General features: G+C 37.0%; 1 protein-coding gene across 1 annotated transcript in view; it reads right to left on the minus strand.

The window, feature by feature from the left end:
* Nucleotides 1-22465, minus strand: part of ADCY8 (adenylate cyclase 8) — a 90489-nt gene that overhangs the window by 60166 nt on the left and 7858 nt on the right. Inside the window, exons 3-4 of the mRNA XM_057367586.1 lie at nt 11772-11902; nt 9210-9321 (exon numbers count right to left, since the gene is read on the minus strand). Of these exons, the coding sequence (XP_057223569.1) occupies nt 9210-9321; nt 11772-11902 (243 nt within the window). The remainder of the gene's footprint in view (nt 1-9209; nt 9322-11771; nt 11903-22465) is intronic.

Below are 22465 nucleotides of genomic sequence, written 5' to 3' on the forward strand. Positions count from 1 at the left end.
AACACAGTTTCTCCTCAATGGAAAGAATTAGAGAATTGATTTTACCAAACTTTCCACATATTTTTTACTATAACACAGTTTCTCCTCAATGGAAAGAATTAGAGAATTGATTTTACCAAACTTTCCACATATTTTTTACTATAGAGTGAAACTATGAAACATRAAAGTTAATTGACAAGTAGATAGGACTCAATGGCATAAATCAGTGCCATTACATATATCATAATGTAAGTGGACTTCCTTAAGCTTCTGTCTGTGCTCATTATTTAGACAAAATGCAAAGAGAAGATAAAACCACAGATTCTAGAGTTCTTTGGCTTTTCTGAAGGCCCCTTTCAATTGATTCTTACACTAAGTGGCATTTACTTTTCCATCTACAAAGTAAAAGAATTGTTTAGAATGTCATATTGGTTTGACTGAGGTGGAATAAATCAAAAGGCAGCACTTTATTCAGAGCCAATACAAATATTTTACAAATAATTTCATAGTAGAATAGAGGAAGGAAAAAAAAGGAAAACCATCAATTTTTAGGAAAAAAGAATGGGAAAAGGGAAGAATAAAGAAAGATATATCTCAATCATTATTATATTTTAGTTTTTTAATTACATTTTTRACTTCAGCATTTATTATACCTATCTAATAAGGTAAACCCCTATWAAGGGAGAATCTAATTCAGCACAGTTAAAGATGATAGTCTACAACRGGAAAAGACCTCTGTTGTTTGGTTCTTGAACAGGGTGAAGGGCTGATTCCAGTAAATTCAGATGAGACTCATCACATTTCTGCATGGTTGAAATTCAGAACAAAGCAGACCACTTCAGAGAGGTGTGCTTTTAATGAGAATAAAAATCTTAATGCACAAGATGTGCAAATGAGGGTCTGATGCAAACGTGAGTGCATGCGTGTGACACAGAATTCCATTCAAATACCTGTAAATGTTTTCTTTTTCTAGTCATGTTATGTCACCTGACTCCATTGCCAAAGCTCAGGAAGTATCTACRGAGTGCAATATCCAAACGGAGATGACTGTGTTCCTTGTCCCATGCCAGCTGACAGTGGAGCTTGCCATTGCAGCCCAAGGAGAGCCAGGCAAGGCAGTCAGGGAAGCCTGGGGACACGTTCAGCTCACAGCTAAAGCAGTTGGCTGCACTTCAGTTCAGCTCTCTGTACCTGAACTCACCGTGGATCTGTGAGACACCTGGGTATGTGAAACACCCACACAGGACTGACAAACRTAAGATTTATGTTTTTAATGAGGAACATTGCAGGGGTCAGGCAAGGTGTCTCTGTTGGCACAAGAAGTCAGGGGAACTTTGAAATGMTTCCTATTTTATTTCCTCTTAATCAAATTACTATGACTTAAATGTGATGTGTAACAGCCTGACTACATGGCTTTAATATTTTTTATTCTTCCCTAATTATTCCCATCATACTAATTTCAAAAGTAAACGATGTAMTTTTTATCACTTGAAATGTTTTATCTAGAGGAAGATAATTTAATGACTCTCAGGAAGGACAGAGGGGTAATGGTACCTGCCCTTGGCAGAGAACTGCCTAGTCTCATGAGATTCCCTCACATAACTTGTAGTTTAATCACAWMTACAGTTTAGACTGGAGGCTTTGTCAGACTGGTTGCATGAGAACATTAAGGTTGGATTCATGGCTCATGTGGGCAGCCATGCTCCAGTTTWAAATRGGAGCCAGWTTTGTAAGGGTCTRCTCACTTTTYARTGGTATTAAATGATATAAGTRGCAATCRAGATTTTTCYTCACRCKGTAGARCTCAAGTCCACTTCCTGAAAKCATCTCACTGCAATGGTATCTAAGMGTGGCARGTTGATATTAAATGAAAATGAATGAAAAATCTAAATATRTATGAAGAAACTRCAAAATGAGTAAATTATTTAAATAAGGGAAAATTTTTATAAAGGAACTTTGATACAGGAAATATTTTTCACTGCTGTGTTGAATCCTTACACTGTTGTGAGGCTATTATCATCTCCTCTKTAATTTATTCTATTCCTCTTCCCTTTTCCATATGAAATTCTGGAAGTTGTCCTTGGGCATGTAAATGACAGCTGCTATTATACAGACATTCACATCAGTATCCATCACCCTCACACCCTTTCCAATACTCATTCATTAATAGCATTTACTGAAGGAATCAATTAAATTCTCAGCGTGTCACAAATAGGGGGTCTTTTCTTCCCTTATTTGCAGCTTTTCATTTGCTAAAAGTGGAAGATTATGGGGCCTGATTCTGCCAAGATCAATTTAAATCAGAATTTTTGCCTGGAGATATTGAGCACACTCAAACACCCAACAATTTTTAATAACAATTCTAGATTAATTCAGTGGCAATTGATAAGAAACTGTTTTCCAATTCAACTTAATCCAGAGAAAAAGAAAATATGCAGATTTTCATAAATAATTACCTCRCATGTGGTGAATGATTTATGTTTGAGCTTATTAAATATACCCCTAGTGACTGGAAAGGAAGCAAAGYAAATTGGCATAAGGTGGAGCTGCAGAAATGAGTTGCTCAAATATCAAGTTACTGAAAGACACAGTCAGAGACTTCATTAATATTTCTTGYTTCCTTGGGCTAAATTTCTGACAAGGGGGAAAAAATGATTGTGTTTTATAAGCTACGCTGCTTTTTCAATTCTGCCTGTGGTGAATTAATCATTTCACCCAGTTTTGAAGGGAACACCATAGGCTAGTGAACAGCTCACAGAAAGCAAAATTTTTTTGCAACTTTTATAATTTCAAGCTTAAAGTTTAGAACATTGTGGATGAAAAATTACTGTGGCTGAACTACAGAATGGAGAGAAGTCATACATTAAAGTCTTCTTTTAAAAGGCAGCCAGACTGGGAGGAGGCAGGGACTTGGCCTTTGTGTACAATAGSTCAGTTCCTGAAACATTTGCCAAAGGTAGAGGAAACCTGGAGAAAAGGCCTTTCTCAGCATGAATGGGGTCTAGGCCAAAGCTCTTAATCAGCAGTCTGTTTTGGGCTGGGTTGGTGAGAGAGGTCCATCCAAATTCCTTGTATTGCAGCTCTGTACTTTGGAAAACAGAGCTGGACCTTGAAAGACCCAGATGGAGGGGGGTTCTCAAACCTGGTGATGCATGCAAGAAGGAAGACCAGATATGGCACCCATTTGCAAGGATTGTTTCTATTTTTTATACACATAAAGGGAAAAACATGGCAGTCTTTCATCTGCCTGAAATAGGGAATATATAAATGTGGCCCTATATTAAACATTTTCTACATATTTTAACATGTCATGTAAAGAATGCTTTTCTTTTCTTCAGAATAACCCAAAACGGGGTGGTTAGAATTTCTCTGTGCTGACAGAAAACATGAGTTTGTGGTCTCTCATGCTGCAGAAAGAATTGAGGCATGTTGGTGCATGAGTTTGATAATATATCAACAATTTTGTTCCTTGACATACTGTAGAAGAAAACTGCTATGACTGTTGTGTCTGGTGAGCARTTTGCCTTGCCAGCTTGTGTTAGAAGATTATACTTAAAGTGATTTCAGGGACAGAAAGCCCCATGAGAACGATTTGAGATGTTTCTTTCTAGCTAAGGCTAGGAACAATTCTGAGTGGAAATCCTGCCACTTCAGCRTTTCTAGAACTGAATTGTTTCAGGTACATGGGACACAGGTCATCAACATTAGAATATGAGCCAGAACATGTGCCCAGGTGGCCAAGGAGGCTGTACCAGGTCAGGGTTGGTCCCTTCTCCCAAGTAACAAGAGACAGGACAAGAGGAAATGKCCTCAAGTTGCACCAGGAGAGATTTAGATTGGATATTATATGAAATTTCTTCATCCGARGGGYTGTCAAGCATTGGAACAGGCTGCTCAGGAAAGTGGTTGAGTTTTCAGCCCTGAAGGTTTAAAGACATGTGGCTGTAGTGCTTGTGGACATGGTTAAGTAGTGGCCCTGGAAGCATTAGGTAAATGGTTGAGTTTAATAATCTTAGAGGTCTTTTCCAACCTTAATTACTCTATGAGTCTATAATTAAGGATGAGTTGCAGAATTCCCAAGAATATACTTGTGAAGCCTAACTAAGCCCAATTTAGTCTCAAAGTGGGGCTTCTTTTTCCTAGGATTGAAACTTGCATAATTCTTAGTTTATAAATAACTGTGAAGTTTTAAAAGTTAAATTTTATTTAATCTGTCATTTCCATCTATCTTTTATTTTTTTTTTTTTTTTTTTTTNGTACTATTACTTCTCAATGTGTTTTGTGGAATGGGATTTGATTTGACTGTTTAGGTCTTTTGATGGGCTTTTTACCATCTGACAAACTAAGTTTGACAACATGGTTTAACAGGTCGTTTAGTCATTAGTATTAGAAAATTAATTATTGACATTGGTTAAGAGGAAAAACACTTCAGAAATAAGCACTCTAAAAAGAGCATTCACTCCATCTCTTTACTATAAATTCCTACAATGTTTTTTCAATTTCATATATTTGATATATGCATAGTTATAATCCAGTTACTTCTGCTTCTTGACACAGTACCCCAAACATACAGGCATGAAGAAATTCACACCTGGCATATGTGTTTAAACAGGGGTTTTTAGGAAGTTTCTGGAGTCCTGCAGGTTACATGCTTGAAGATAATTTCACCACACAACAAACCACTGCCAGCTCAGAGCTGAAATGTGCCCTGGAAGAGCAGAGCACCACAATGGGAGTGTTTTTATCAAGGAAACCAAAAAACCTTCAACACCCTTCAGTCTTCCTTTCCTGATACCAGCAGGTGCAGGTATTTTACAGGGGTTGTGGGGGGATGTGGAGCCTCATAATCAGGCTGATTTCCACATCCAGAAACATCAGTCATAAGGAAGATTGGCAATAAACTGTTGGAGGAATTTTTGGCAGCTTGTCTTCATCACAGCGGACAATTTAACCAAGGTTCCAGATAATTATTATCAGTCCTTTAATAAGCTCCTTTATTTAGGGATTTAGTCTCTCCTCTTTGTCATATCTGAAACTGAATCTACAAACAGTGCAAATGCATTTAGAAATATGATAATTTAAATCATAGTGTTGGCTGACATCTAGCACTGCAGAGAAGGCAGAGGAAAAACAAACATCAAAAATAACTATAATTTCACCAAAGCAGGACTTTTTTTTAGTCTTAAGTATCTTACTGRATGTCATCTTATTTCCCTTCTCTCCTCAAAATTTCTGCTTAAGGAAYGTATTAATATTAATTAAGTTTTTGTTTAGGCCTTTCAGTAGATGTATATATAAGGAAATGTTTTCTTCAGTTCTGTTTTATGCCAACTTATTTTTCTTCCTTTGTAAATGTCACTTTTCTCTTCCATAACTATAAATCGTTTACAAATATCATGGAGTGATTAGAAATAAGAAGTAACTGTACATATCATATTCCTTTTTTTTTTTCTTAAAAGAAATATTGTACTGAGTTCTAATTTTTATTAAAAGTGTTCTGTGCTAATGACACAGATATTATAGATTTTTTATTATTAATTATATGCATCAACATATTCCATAACACTTTATGTAACCTAGGGAAGATTAAAAAATAATTAATTTCAGAGTTCTCATTACTTCTGTATTGCTTAATAAAGCTTAATAGGAGAAAAAAGAAACTAAGCCAAATTACATTTTTCAGTATTCTGTGAAAGTGTCTTCTTTAATAGTGTATGAYTTATATAAGATATTAGAGCAGATCCAACAATCCTTTATATAGGATTATAAARTAATACTTTTATTTAGAAGTAAATAAGGATTTATAAGGATTTTCCTTAAAAGAAACTGCCTCAAGCTTTCTGCAATTGACCTCTTTGCTTTGATGGTAATTCTTAGCAAACTCCAAGAATCTGGGTAACAGTCACTATTTAAAAATGTTATGGTAACTCCAGTCAAGCTGATTAAGAAGCAGTTAAGTGACAGATCTGAAATCTAGATGTGATTGTGTAATCCTACTTAGTGTAAGTTCCTTCTAGGGAGGCCTTGAAAGGACCACTTTCCAAAAGTCCTGTAAAGGATTTATAGGCAAGTAGGAAACTATTGCTATTAACATTTACAAAAGGAATAAGACCAGTAAAATGAACCATTACCATGCAGACATGGTGSTCACAACATGACAGCAAGAGCATAAAACCCCAGAATAATGTTTTTCAGTGCAATAGTGTTATCATTGAAGGTTCAGAAATGTGGTATTTGGACAGTGATCGAGGAAAGAGAAAATAGGAGGAATGGTGATGATCTGCTTCCACCACTCTAATGGAGTTAGTTCAGGAATGCTGCTTTCCGTGTTTTAAAAGGCATTCTCAAAAACTGGAGGTGTTCCCAAAAAGTAGTCCCCAAAACTATTCGGGGGAATAAATCTTACAGGGTAAAAAACTTGCAATGAATTTGGTTTGTTGCCTTTATCAAAAGGTAACCTGAGAAGCACCTTGATCAAAGCACCCAGATGCATTCCTGGAGGAATTCAGCGGCTATAACATGATTCTTTTGACTGAGAATGAAAGGTCATAGTAAGAGTCAGTGGATGTAATTCAGTCAGAGAAACTCAAATGAGAAATAAGTCATTCTGAATAAATAGTGAATGTCTAGGCACCAGAATATACTACCAAGATGGACAAGTATTTAGACAAGACCCTGTCTTGGTGCATTGAGATGAAGACCAGGAATTTTTCCAAAAGATACACCTTTAAGAGGTGTCAAAGGTCCTCCAATATCAGTTTGGTATCAGTTGATAGGTTCATATAATTCTCATGGTCCTTAAAATTCAGGCCCAGTCCGTGGTCCATTTCCAAAATTTTCCAACAGCAAAGGTTAAGTTCAATACAAGATTTAGACACTTTTATTTTATGCAGCTGGTCCCCCCCATAGGAGTCCAATGAGAATTCTTAATTTCTATAAAGTACAGAGGGAGAATTCATCTCCTTGGGTTGCACCCTAAAATCCTTCCTAGGGCACCAAGAGTGGTTCCTCTCTGTTGGGGCATCTCTGTTGTCAGGGCATCAGACAGGCATCATGACATCCAGGTCACAGAAGCCACAAATAAGGAAATCAATCAAARTGGCTTGCTTTTTACATTTTAATTATTCATTATTTTATCACTCTAATCTTTGTTGTCATATCAGTTCAGTTTTTGCAGTGATTCTTTCCTGTGTCTTCCACCTTTCAGAGGATTGTTTCAGACCAGTGGATTAGTCTAACCAATGCTGTGTTAAAAAGAAAAATGTATTTCCATATTAGAAAAGAAAATTAATGGAGYACAGAGTCTTGAATTTAGTGGCTGGGACATTCACTAGAGAGGTGACTGTCCTGATGATGWAATTTTGCAGACACAGATATTCTTTCAACCCAAACCGCAAATTTCTGGGTAAGAAATTCCTGATTATGTAAGATAGAGTGATATATTTATTACTGTTTCTTTAAAATAAATTAATAATTTTTTGGGATGTCTTCTCCTGTGTGGCACATGCAATGGTCCCCATKAAGATTTCAGATTTAATAATTGCAACAGAATGATTTCTAGAAAGATTAAATAGGAAATGTATGACAAGCCACAGAGAAGGGGAAAATGTCCAGGCATTGAAACATGGAAAATTTTCAATTCTTATATAATTAAAAAAAAACCCCAAAAAACAAGAAGGAAGTTCATTTCAGGATCAAGTGGCAGGTGACGGAGGATTTACTGGATTAACTTTTAATTTTGAATGCCTTCCTTGTTCCTAACTCCTTTTTTGAATATAGTCTTTCTATACAAAATCACTATTGGTTAAATATATCTTATGGAATAATTACGAAATATGATTAATGGTCATGAATGCTAGCCAAAATTGAAACGTAAAGCAAGGCAATAAAGAATTTTATAGACAKAGTCTTCCTAAATTTTTCTGTGACATACATATACACATTTAATTTGGTGTAAAATATGTTTCTTCAGTGAAGGTAGCTATTTTTGTAAAGCCATACTAGTGCAGACATTACTYCTACAAGCTTTCTAAAAGACAGGACTGAGGTGATTTTGTCACCTGGCTGGGTTTACAGTGTAGACCAGGGTTGATGAGGGTTCTTTGTTTGCAAAGCAAATATTGTAGGTTGCATTTACTAATTTGCCAGTGCCCAGGCAATGGGTTATGGCATCACTCTGTGCATGAGAAAACACATTGCTATTTGAGATAAAAATAGCTGATTCAAAAGAAATTGGAATAGTTAAGGAAGTCTTGCTTTTCTTGACTTTAATGTGTAAGCTGGGAGGAAAACCCAAGGGTCTTACTGATGCTGTGCAGTACGTGTACGAATACCCTATAACCCTGACCCARAAATGTATAAAAGCCAGTGAGGGATGCAGATCTGTACATGAGATCAAACCATTTTATTTCCCTTTATAGCAAATAATAGATAGCATGGTCTATGATATTCAAAGTGCAATTAACATTTTCCTGTAGTAGGTGCCTACTATTTGGTTGGATAAATGATAAGATAAACAGCATTAAATGGTTGCCTCCACTCAGAAACCTTATTAGCCAGCTCAGATACTGACACCTAAAGATAGTCTTACAATTACATTTTGACCAAAGAAACATGAAGAAAATGCAAGCATAACAAAACTGAGAAKGTGCTCTGCTTGTACTTTTGTGCTTCGCTTTTTTTCTGATGAGTGCTAATTAAGTAGCAACTAATTTTCCTGATGCAATAATTTCCTCTGCTGTGTTTAATTAATTTCATTGTTGAGTGAGATAGAATTCAGTTTAAAGACTATAAACCCTGTTAGTAACTAACCATTGCAATGATTGTAGGAACTGATTCGATGACCTTAAATTGATACATCTTTTAATCTTCCTCATTTCTCAGAAGAAAAGAAAAAATAAAGCTATAGTCTTAAAACAAAATAAATTCCAGCAACGACCAGAAATAAGAAGATTCCTTAGAAACTGTGGTAGGTAATCTGCTTTCATACCATTCTCCATCCAGCACTACAGAAACCCAWATTTCTGATGACTACCTCAGCTTTCATTTGCTATCAGAACACATCATCTGTCATAAAACTTTGTCAGTGTCTTCCAAACTCAACGGCTTTACAAAATCCCCGTGAGGAAAATCTGGATATATGTTGTTCAAAGTGATCAGAGGGTATTTCCCACAACTCCCAGATACAGAATTGATTTTGTCTTTTTGCAAATTAATTGTGTTTAACTCACATGTGCTAGTCGATCAAATCTGGCAAAGAGTTCATTCAACATTCGGACCAGCTCYTGGGCTGACAGAGTTGTGGAGAGGTTGGTGAATCCTTTAACATCTGCAAAGAGAATGCTACAAAAAAAAAAAAAAACAAAACCCAAACAAACAAAAAAACCCCATATTAATATTATTTCCTTTAATTTCTGAATATTTTAAGTTACATTCTAACATTTTACTGGTGGAAGGGTAATTTTATTACCTTTGMAGTCACACTACCTTTGCTCTAGACCTATGGAGATACTGGCATACTGAAGGTAAATGTTGAAGGGACTAAAAAACCACTACTGTGAGAAAAAGTTTTGCCAAAAATGAGGGCCAGGCTATTCTAGATTTTCAAATCATACAAGACTTTAATCCTATGACTATAGACAGATTTGTGGCAGTGCAGGTGTGTTACAGGCTAAGGTCAGTTTTATTGCATCTAATTTTAAGCATTTGACAGAAGTACCTGAGTTAGAAGCATAGTGTTCTCTTTTTAAGGTATGAATCATTAATCAGATAATTCCTTTTTCATTCTACTGACTTTACAGGGATCCCAGTGTAMTCATACATTGAATTTGTGCATATCAACTTGTGTGCCTGAAGTTGTGGTAGGATCTCCATTAGCAAACTACTTATAAACAGACCTCCAACCTACATTTCAACATCCAGTTATTTTTTCAGCCTTTTGGGTGCTCACTGTACCTACAATAACCACATGTGAATACAGAGAAACATAAACCCACACAAAGTCTGTGGTGTGCAATACACCATGCAGAACAAAGCATACAATAGATGAGTACTTATTAGATTAAGAAAATACTGKCTACTTTATAAAGTAGTGAGGCTCAAAAAGACACATATCATTCTGGCACAAACCTCGTTAGCAATTGAAAGTCAACTAATAACTGGTGTTACAATCAGAGTAGAAGATTTTGTTTCACTTTAACCGATGACTTGTGTTGAAAAAAAAAATTACAATTTGACAACATAACCAGCAATAAATGCAKTAATGATCAGGTTGACTACTGGCAATAAAAATCATCTTCAAATGTACAGACTATTAGGTTTGGGTGAGGATTAAACAAGAGGCTCACAAGCTCAGTAAGATTTTTACCAGTGAGAAAAAATAAAATTAATAAATAATAAAATTAAAAAGTAGCAAGCTACTCAAAGAGGAATGAATAGTAATAATTAAATTTATAAAAATATGATTTTCAGACTACCAATTTCTACACTTTTAATCATAAAACCAACAAAAAATTCTAACTGGATACCAATTTTAAGGATTTATATAGCATTGGTTTAGGTAGTATTTAGTTACTCAACACTTAGGGRAAAACAATAAGGTGAAACCGAGTTTTGAAAAGATCTAGTTACTGACAGCATGCRTAGAAGCAACCCAGTCTCCATATTTTAAAGCATGCAGAATCTTAATTTCAAATCTCTTTCAAGCATAAAATATGTTTTGACTTCTCACCCTGACTACAACCCTTTTCCATTAAAACAAAAAGGCTATCTTCTCCATATTTTGATTCTTSTACAACACTTACTCTGAGTATGGAAAAGGTTAATTGAAGACATTTTAATTCAGTGCAACTCAAACCTTTATGAGGGTCCTTGATAATTTCAACCGGATTTAATAAAATATCTGAGCTACTGCACGGCCACAGAAACAGCAGATAATCAATTTACTCTTCTGCAGAAGTGCAAATTATTTTCATTGAACTTGTCCAGACAAAGTTATATTTTGGGTTCATCAAGAGGCAAAGTACATGCTTCCCTAACACAATATCTGCCTTCGTATCCAAGGATGCTTATTTTTCACTTCCTTCAATGATGATTTCAATGATGGTCACTCAATTATTTGCCCTTGTGTTTTGGGGAAGTTGTATGGAAAATGYTATTGGCTTAACAAAATATTCTGATTTTTGGAACGACAATAAAATCAARATTATGTAATATCATGGGACAGAATTTGATCATTCTGGTGCAAATGTGTAATTAGGACTTACTACCTCAAGTAGCAGCCAATAGGATAATTATCACACTTCTGATAACTAACTTCAGGAAAGACAAAATTTAGAGAGAGCACAAAAGAAAGGAAATGGGATTAAGAAGATAAAAATTAGACTGATTGAATGAAAATGGCTGCTAAATGGAGGAACCATATAACAAGTCACCATCTTTGAGAGCATCTTAGAGGTTTCTATCTAGTTTTTCAGTGTGTGGGGTGAACCAGCAGGTTGTGGCAGAGTAGGGGTCAACAGGACTCCCCTTCTTGTGCAATTCTCACCACTTAAATGAGTAAAAGACACAAATGGCTCAGGCTCTGTGTTTAGTACAAAAGGATCTTGCCATTGCAGTGGCATCCACCTACTCTGATGAGTGAAAGAAGGCACCAAAATGTTTTTCTGCTCAAGGATTAAACTAATTTTCTMATTTACGAATTAATAAAGCAACCGTCAAAAAAGAGGACTCAGATAAGAGTTCTTTGGCAGAGTCTGAGGCTTTAAACATTGCAGGGAGGCTACTCCACCCACCTGACATTCTCATAACGATGAATGTAGATCTTGTGGAACTGGTGTTGCAAATGTTCATCTTCGACGTTGGTCATATCATTGATCATTTCCAGGACTACAAACCGCGGCAACACAGAGAGCACCAGCCGTTCCTAAAACACAGAGGAAACCAAGGTGTCAGTGTCAGCCAAAACTGGTATTTCACAATGCCCTGTTGAAAGAGTTGGATAAATGATTATTTAAGATGTGACCTTCCTCTCTAAAAATTCTARCTCAGACCATTTGTGATAATTTACCTTGTCGGTCTGAGTTCCAAGTTCAGCATGCCTCTGGTTTAGGTAAAGAAGAATAAAATGAATTCATGTGAAGCCATTCAAACTGGCCCCCTCCACTAGGATGACTGGAGAACATTTTCAACATTTCTAAGTAGTTTAGTCTGTATTTTGAGAATACTTAGGAAGAATAAACATTTGATACATATGATTATATACACACACATGCTTATTTAAAATGTATATCTTTAACGCATATTAGTAGAGTACCCATGTATATTATTAGTGCGCAAACAGAGTGCATCAGTGCATATTAGTGTACACACACCTCTAGTGTTCATGTGTAAGGAGATATATCCATATACACACACCAGTGCTGTGCCCAGCCCTGACATAATATAACTAACCACAGAATTTTCACAGAATTTCACAGAATATTCTGGGTTGGAAGGGAATCACAAGCAACACTGAGTCCAGCCCTTAAGTGACCGGCCTATACGGGGATCAAACCCGTAATCATGATGATTAGCATCATGCTCTAACTAACCACATCTAAATACAGCCAGGCGAGCCCTCAAAAAGTAATCAAATTCTTTCATGAAAGCCCTAGATCGTCCACTGAGAGATTTCAGAATGTCTCTGCTTCAGTGGCTCATCAGTTTAACGGCTTTGACAGATTTTGCAAGTAGCCAACCCAAATCTGTTTCTCTGCAAATTAAACCTTCTTTTTATCCTTTCAAATTGGGCATGGATAATTATTGATTGCTGCTTTYTCTGTAATAATCTTTCACTGCTAAAATACTGTTATTGTGCCCTCTTGCCCTCAGTCTCTTAATTTTTTTTAGATTAGAAAGCTTTGTCCAGTATTGGAATATATCACTCCCAATCACAAAGCTAGTTTTCCACTTTTCTTTTGCTTTACAGGGTTGCAAACAGTGAAATCTTATTGAACTAAAGAAGAGTACGCCAGTTAGGTAAGCTACTTATCACCAAATTTCAGATGTCATTTTGGGGAACAGACTATATATCTTGGCAAAACCAGATGTGGTTTTATATATCTAGGCAAAACTTCCAAATCAGACACATATGTAGACTGCAGAACATACAGATGCATAAAGTCTATGCCTGCCCTCCCCTCTTCTTCCTTCCACTCCCCTCTMCTCTCCTTTCCTCTGTGAAAGAAACTGATATTTAATTTGTTTTCAGGCAACTTGGTACTAGGAGCATATAAACTAATCTCACATTGTACAGGCTGTGGGTTCTGTTACTTCTTGAGGGTGACATTTTTTTAGGAGAGTACAAGGAAAAAAAGAGAGAGAGATGTACAATGCTATCATGAAAATAATGATTTGTATGTCAGCAGGATTCAATGTCATGGATGAAATGTAGTCATAGATGAAACATCTGAATTAGTGAAGGAATCCCTCCCTAGCTTTAATAGGAGGGGATAGCAATACTAATTTACAACTTTCACAGGGTACATCATGAAGAATTCTCACTCTGAGCTCTCTTAATCAGTAGTTAGTACACAACCCTCAGCTATGATGGAAACACATTGTGGATAAACACCTACATTTGTCAAGATGGCAGCCCCAGCTTAGATGAACTGTGTGTTGTTTTAAAGGGAGAACTCACACTGCCAAAAGGTGCACGGGAGCACAGGTGTGTTACAGGTGTGTAACAGGTGTGTTACAGATGTGTGACAGGTGTGTTACAGGTGTGTAACAGGTGTGTTACAGATGTGTGACAGGTGTGTTACACACATGAGCAGAGGGGTGTTCCAGGTGTGTTCCTATTGTGTTACACACAGGAGCACAGGGTTACACTCCACTCTGAGAGGGCACCTTTCTTCTGCATTCCTTCCTGCATAACGTGCAGACAGAAAATGGGAGATCTGAGACTCTCCTTATATTTAATCCACCTTTTCTACAAACCTGTACTAAATCAAGACCTGCCATCGTGATGAAGAGACCAAAAATGATGCGAGTGATGGCTGAAATAGAGCAGGCTGTGAGCTATAATGCAGTGAGCTCATCCTTTATTCTGGGACAAAGCCAAGCTCAGACTGTTTCCCCATGCAGGGTGGTTCTAATTTTAGCACATCTGCTTTGTCTGGACTTTCTTCCACCCTTTCCACCTGAGAATTCAGCTATCCTCCACTCTTCTGAAGTGTAAACACTGGATGTGATGCTTGTGATAGCAAGAAGCAAACCAGTCCCTCAGGAGGTCCCTTAAACTCCTGCAAACAGTCCTGCAAAATCCTGTTTTTACAGGAACATCTAGTCCTCAGGTAGCTTCACTCACAAGCTAATCTCCCTTGGCTTCCTAAGACAGCATGTTTGCAAAGAGCTGCTCATTGGTAGCCTAGGAAGCAGAAATATTTTTAATATGTTGTRYCCTTAARCCTTCTATAACAGAAGACTCAGGCTATATATTCTCTTTTTTCCTTCACTRTTAAGATACATAGCTTGGTATGACCAAAAAATAAATCCACCTTCTGAAGAAATCAGAACAGTCTTTTGGGGAGTTGTATCATTAAAGTATAAAGATACATTCAGAATAATACAAATTTCTTTCACTGTTAAAAAAATACGTTATTTCCTCCCTTATTCATCTAGGATGACAAATTGGAATACAAATTTGAAAAGAAGTTTAAAAAGAAAGAAAGTAAGCAGAAGCCTTGGTTGTTAGTGAACTGTTTATGAAATCTATGACAAGGGATCATAAAGAATGGTCAGACCCTTCATAGGTATATGACTTAAATAGAGAATGTACTTTTTTTTCCCATGGAGGAAAATCTTACATTCCTTATTTGCGTTCACCTAAGGAGGTATCAAAAAAGTTTATTTAAAATAAAACATAGTTGACTTGGCACATGTTCACTAAGCCAAGAAAAATGTGCCTAGCTCATTCAATACCTTAACCTTCATGCTACTCATTAAGGTAAGTTAAATGTTCTTGTCTGCACATAAGATCTGGCAATGGCCCATAAAACTGAGGTTAATTAGTTTGCCTCTGTGGCAGCCTCCTCCATTAATACTGAAGTGTGTGATGAGCTTTTGTTGGAATCAAAATTGAAGGTGCACTTACAGCTCATGTCACTGATTGTGTTATGTACTGTTGTGTTATGTTTTGCTAWGGAGGAGCACTGCAAGGAAAACAGCATTTAGGTGTGTGTGTCTATATATATTTTTATGAGGCACTTCAGTTACCCTCAATTCTCTGGTACTAAAACATTCAAAGGACAGAAAATTATTCCCTCTATGGGCATCAGCTGTCCCTTGCTATGCCAAGATGCTTTTACATCACACCTCACTCAGAAGGTGGTGGGGATACTGATCCAGGCTCCTTCCCCAAATTTGGAGTGGAGAGGTGGACTCTAATGTGGACCACTTCCTAAAGCTGATGATAATGTTCTCTGGACCAAGATATGTCCCTTTTTTCAGGCATTTCACATCATTTTTCTTCAATTCAGCAGTTAAGAAAGATTTTAAGTTATTCAGGAATGAGTGTCAGGCTGCTGTTCCCTGGATACAAAAATCCTTTCCACACAACTCCCCTTTATGTTACCTAAATACATGTTGCTCCTGTTTCACATATTTAGATAATATGGCACAGAAGAATGGCACAAATGTGTGGAGGTCATGTACAAAAGAGCAGTTGCAAATCCCAGAGAAAAAAAAAAGGTAATTTTTTATAGTCCTCTGTACCTTACTATTTATATGATCAAAGACTGCTCGCATTTCTAGTCTGTCTCTCCTGGAAGGCATTTTCAGAGCTGGAGGGAAACATATGAGAAAAAATTCCTTCTTTTACAGAGAGAGGCCTAATAAACAAGTGTCATGAACTCCAGAGTGAAGGAAACTCCATTACCCAGCTCTGTTGAAAGCTTGCTAGTTGAGCAATGGACTAAGTGGAGACAATTCAAAGGAAGCAGCAGCAGCGGTGAGTGGTTTGAAAAGAAGCAGAGATGTATTTGTACAAGAGAAAATACACAGAAAAAAAAGAAAATAGCAACAAAGGAATGCCAGAAAAGAGCTGGTGAACTAGTCTTCTAAAAATCATTCATGACATGAATCAACCTTAGTCTTWAAGGAGCAGTCAGAGTTCAGAGTAAATAAATAAAGAGAGAACCTTTAACACAAAGAATAAATATGGTAAAGAAAAAAGACCAATAAAAATCACTTGATGTAAGAAATTGATGGTAGAATTCACTCAGATACCTGAGTTTTGGTTACTACCATGTAGTTGTGCCAAAACTTCCATTTTATGCAACAAATCTGGAGAGATACTCCACAAATCAGATGCAAATGACTCCTTTGGTGTCACTATGGATCTCTCTGGGTTCTGTTGTCGGTAGTGACTAGATCTCAGTTGATGGTAGTAGGAGCTCACAGATGTAAAGAGTGTGTAGTCACCTAGTTTAGGAGCTGTCTAAAAAGGGAGCTGACTCCCACCCAATCTACTCCTTCAGGAAAAATTAGCAACAGTGAACCAAATCCTGCAGTGATAACTAAATTAACTTCATGAGTCACTCACATCTATGTTAAGTCCCAAGACTGTAATTTAACACTGATGCTGCCTCTGAGGCCCATTTACTGTTTTATGCATCTGCAATAGCCATTCTTTGTTGAATATCTTTGCTGTGGTCTGCATGCACTGATCCCTTGGGTCACTTGTGCTGAAATCAGGRGGTGCCAGTGCTTAGCACTGCACAAATACAGGCAGGCACATCCATGGAGAAATGGGACATGTCCCTGATGAATAAATAATGACCTTTGCAGCAGTTTTTGAGAAGAGTCAGTTAACCAGTGCACAAGGTCTCACTCATGTGAATAAAAGCCACAGACAAGAACAAAACATCAACAAGAAAWTTGGGACCTGGAGGAGGTTGCTAAAAGGAAGGTTTAACTCCCCAGGGTTTCCCTGCAGGTCATGTGAAGGCATCACCCCTGCAGGCTCTGCTGTCTGCATAAGCTCCTTGTACCAGCTCCACTTAGAAGTTATAGATTTTGCTTCATTTCACATCATCTTTATTGGGGATGGCTTTGTCATGGCACGAAAAGCCACTCTTAACTGATGGTTCAGTTCAGATTTTGCTCTTCCTCCTCTACAAGTACCATCAAATGGGGAAACCTACACAGGTGTCGTGGAAATAAATCTTAGCATTTGGAATTATGTTGCTTATGGCTGTTCCCAAGACACTTGTGTGGAGCTGCAATGTGCATACCCCAGAAGTGTTTCACTTGACATATACTCTAGAGAAACTGTTTCACGTTTTTCCTGTTTATTTTTAAGAATCATTTTTCCAGAACGACAAGCTTATCTTTAGCAATATTTACAATTAATATCAGTGTGGTTTTATTGTCTTAAACACTGAACTTAATAGCATGTGAAARGGGCCATTCAGAGAAGGAGTTTTAGTCTTTCTGGAGCACATGAGCTTTTATTACATTTAAGGGAAGTAGATAAAAATGGTATTGTTTAGCACTGAAAATCTGACAATATTCAGAATAGATGTAATTATTGTAKATGCCACTCCAGAAAATGGAAATTAGCTGCACTCATTATGATGAACAGCTCTAAAGAGAAATTCCTTTGTGCTTACTTAGCATACAATTGGCTGTCTATTTGCAGCTCTTCTTTCTTGTGTGTCATCGAGACAATGGGAGTTAATTAAAAAATTTTGAAGGAACTGTAATACCTAATTCATTCAGACTTGTGGGGTTATGAGGCTACCTCTTAGCTTTTACTACTTACTGCTGCAATATGTGGTATGAGCTGCACTGACTTTGTTTTATTTTAATTCAGCCAATTACTATTCCAAATAATTCCATCCTTGGCTGCATGTTCCATTTAAGCATCTGCTGTTTTCAAAGAGAAACAAGGCCAGATCACACAGGAGGTCTTGGAGACTTCCTTTTGTTTAGCCTTTGTCTGTAAAACATAACTAAAGTCTCAACCAAACCGATAACCCAGTATTTATGAGCATCATGACCCTTTRTAATGGTGTCTAATAAATTCGTAACTTTGAAGTGTTGCAAAGCTTGTGGCAATGAAAGAAGGRAAAAGCTTTTTCCTCACTCTTCTTGTAGGAAGGACATGTTATCCAATTGTTTCCTTAATGTTATTGTCCAGAACAGCACAAAACAATACAGACAGTGTGTGCTGAAGGGAAGAACTGCAAGGTATTGCTGATCCTTCGGGTTGGATGGTCAATGGTCTGACGATTCAAGTACCTGAAGCCACACTACAAAATCCTGGCAGGGCTTGATGACTGAGAATCTACTGTGAGGTGTAAAAGGAGGTGTTTGTTTGTTKTTTTTTATCAACAACTTGGCTGTGCACTGAGGTCACCATCTTAGTACCTGCTCACCCTGAAGCTCCTGACATGTGGAAGGATAATTCCAGGGCTTCCAGTTCAGGTTTTTACACCTTCCCAATATCATTTTGGCTTCAGAAATATTTAGTTTATYCTGTAGCATGCTGGAAAGTGGTAGAAAAACCCTCCCTGCAATTTTTTTTTTGGCATGATACTTGTTATTGTTGCTGTGCATGTATTTTAATTCAAAAAAGAAAATRCAAACATATTTACAAAATTAATTTTAGAAGTAGTGCATTTGCTCATGAAGCTGACTGTYGGCAGTGCTTCCACTGTATGGTACAGGTACAATGAATCAGCTGGTCATGAGGCCACATGAGCACCACTAACCTGCACAGGAGTAGGTGGGAGCATGTAATGAAACAATCTCCTGACAGTGCTTTGTTGCTTGAGTTGTCTTTTAGCTTAGGCAAGAGGAACTCAGATTAACTGCTCTCAAATTGTCTATACTGAGTATAAACAATTGTTAGTAATTCCAGATCCTCTGAATAATTCTAAATCCACATGCATTTGGTCTCCTGAATGAAGAGCACATTAGATTTGTACTTCGTTGTGAAATCCAACCATGTTAGAAAGATGAGTGATGAAAAGCAGGAGTTACAAAGTAATTTGCATTACCACCCTGTGTTGTAAACATGACTATTTATAATAGAGTCATGGAAGGAGCACTCAAGATCAGTCAGTTACCACCTCCTGCCATGGGCAGGAACATCCTCTGCTAGACCAGGTTGATCAAAGTCCCATCCAGCCTGGCCTTAAACACTTCCAGGCAAGGGACAGCCACAACTCCTGTGGGCAACCTGTTCCCATGCATTACCACCCACACAGTCAAGAATTACWTCCTAATATGCAATCTCAACCTACTCTCCTTCAAAACCATTCCCKTGTCCTATCACTCCACACCCTTGTAAAAATCCTTCTCCATCTCTCTTGTAGCCCTTTTAGGTACCAAAGTTTCTATTAGGTCTGCCSAGAACCTTCTCTTCCCCAGACTGAACAATTCCAACTTTCTCAGCCTATCTTCATAGGASAGATGCCCCATCTTCATGGCTCTCCTCTAGACTTGCTCCARCAGGTTCATGTYCTGTTTATGYTGGGAATCTCTGAGCTGAACAAGTGATATTCTCCAGGCCCATAGTAATTCATTAGACATAATTAATAATGGAAAGCATAATTAATAGTTTTGTAATTTTGTTTCCTCCAAATATCCTGATTTTTTTATTTATTCTTTATTAAACAATAGTAGAGAAGACAAATATTCAGAAGAAAAAGATTTATATGGAAATAGGACACATATTATGACAGAAAGCTTTGTACTGTCTTGTGGTTTATTGGCTTCCACAAATTTCAGTCAGTTTGCAAGGAAAGCAGGAGCCAAAGCTAAAGGACAAAGAAAGACAGACACAACTACTGGGGACTGATTCCACAATAGCATAATCTTGAGTGTTTCCTTGTTTTACTGGAATAGAAGATGAGCACAAAACAGCTTCTACAATTCAAATTTGTTCAAAAATATCCGAATGGCCCCATCTGCCTTTAATGCTTATTGTGCTCTATTTCTCTAGAACGGCCTTGAGTTATGTGTTCTTTATTTAATTCTTCTGCGGTTTCTATTTTTTATTGATTTAGATGTCTCTTCTTCCATTTTCTAATTTTTTTTTTTTTAAATTGCTAGACAACTTCAGTAAAATACATATTTCTCAAGAGTACTCATTATAGGATCTAATGACATGGAAAATGTCAGAAAGAAGRCTCTCATGCCATATATTATTCAGATTTATAGGACTAAATCACTGCAGGACACCAAGATGAATAAGAGCTACAAGGTCATTTATTCTGGTCAAAACAAGGGATACACCTTGTCAGAGACTTACAAGACTCCAGCACTAAACAGCATATGCTGGATAAAACTTCCTTCCAGTAAGTGGGAGCAATAGTCACCTTCCGAAAATAAAACTCCTTTGAACAGGCTTGCAGATGGGCATTTAAATAGTGATGGTGTGAAAGACCATCAGCCTATTTAGAAATGTCAATCAAAATATTTAAACTTACCCTAAATTGTCTCAGTAGTGACATCAGTAACCTGACGTTGTCTATCTTGGAATTTGTAYTGCTCATGGTCAGATTATTTAAAACCTGGACCACTGAGTCTCTCTATTAATTGAAAATCTTGTAAGGACATTAATTTTAGAGTCCTACAGTTCTTTTGGGCCTAAATTTCTATGGCGACCATGGTTTTTTAGAGAAAGGCACTAAGATGAAAGAAAGTCTGAATAAATGTGAAACTTTTCTTATAAATTCACAGTCAWCAAAGTGGTTCCTATAAGGAGAGAAAAAAGGCTAAAATTTAATACCTAATCAGAGGTTTGCACTGATTTTTTAAAACTGTGAGTTTATTGTTTGCYGTTTAAAAATAAAGTTTCAATTATTGTGATATAGAGTACTTTAAACTGCTTAGAAAGACCGTGTGCTTTCTAAAATTAAGAATTCTTTTTTATTTTTTAAACTAGATCTGAACTTTACTGTCATACCAATTTAAAGGAATTTTAAAATTTTTACTACCAGTGTCTATATATCAATCATCTATCTATCTATCTATCTATCTATCTATCTATCTATCTATCTATCTATCTATCTATCTATCTATCTATTGATAATGTGCATATATATATATATAAATACTTTACAATGTTTAACGGTATTAAAGTGTACTTTCCAATCCTAGACAAATCTGCTCTTATTTTAGAAGTTGCAAAGTACTGACAGTTGATTAAATTCTAGATTTGTAAGAGCTTGATAAAACCTACATAACATGTAAGCTGCTTAAAAAAAACTAAAAAAAAACACCCTAAAAMCAAAGCAAAATAAAACAAAAACCAAAAAATCCCAGGGTTCATCAATCTGCAGAGAGCTCCTTAAAGCCATGCAAAACAGAAATTGTTGCAGGGGAAAGTGTGAAAAAAAATCCTCTGAAAGTAGAGGTAGAAGGATGCCAATGTTCAAACAGAACAGGTTTTTTTAATGAAAAAAGAGATTAAGGCAGGATTATAGTTTTTCCTAAGATGACAGGCAGAAGAGACAAAATATGSCAACGGCAGATTGTTCTGAAGACTAAGGGGCTGTGTTCTCATTTTGCAGCCCTCATAACCACACTAGAAAGACAGAATGTGTGGCCATACCTAGGAAACAAAACCACCCTCTTCTCAAATGGTTCTTTTGGGTAGTGAGCTCTAACCATTTACGCAAATCAAATGAAAGTATCCAAACTAGTTTGACTTTCAAAATGAGCTTTAATTGGATTTGTGGAATCCCCTATGAGAAAGAGATTACCTGGAAAGTAGGTGCTCACAGGTAAGCCTGTGGCAGGACTTGCAGGGAGAAATTGTCTGTAGGATATTCTCTTAGGGTATTCTCTCATAACACCATTTAATGTGGAAAAAGTTTATTCTTCTTGCTCTCCTCTGATCTGACAAAACCATAATTCAAACTTGCAGCTGCCCATTTTGGTCCCACCTTGATGGGAATCATCCTTAGAAACCCACTGGACCTTCTGGCCCGAGTCCTTGCAAGATTGGAGGTGGGCAGCCCCCACCAATTCTCCTGTCTCAGCCTTCAGCTCCATTTCCTCTGCCAGTGTGTTAGATGCCCAAGAATATTTTCATAAAGATTAAGAAAGACTTTATTCCACATAAGATGACCTTCTCTTGGTGGAATTTGAGATTATTTCTGCAGAGAAAGGGGTCTGCTTGCTGAGGACTGTAATGGAGAAGGATTTAAACAATACAGCTAAAAAGACCAATGTGCTGTGGCTTTAGTAACTTCTAGCACTAAGGAACTCCACTGAAACTGAGCAAATAGTGCTAAAATAGAATAATTTTCTCTATTTGGTTTGTCTGGAGGATTTGTTTCTGACTTGAGTTTACTCCCTTCCAGTAGTTTTCACAGCAGGGACAGAGCAGCTTTGCTGGTGAGCTCTGCACAAGAAGTAGAGAGTTTTCTTTTCATGAATGATGCATAAACTGCTACACTGAGAACAAGAATGAACATCCTCTCCAGAGGAT

Source organism: Malurus melanocephalus, unplaced genomic scaffold (genome assembly GCF_030028575.1).
Source record: "Malurus melanocephalus ecotype Western Australia unplaced genomic scaffold, MMel_1.1 scaffold_3, whole genome shotgun sequence".
Classification (NCBI taxonomy): Eukaryota; Metazoa; Chordata; class Aves; order Passeriformes; family Maluridae; genus Malurus; species Malurus melanocephalus.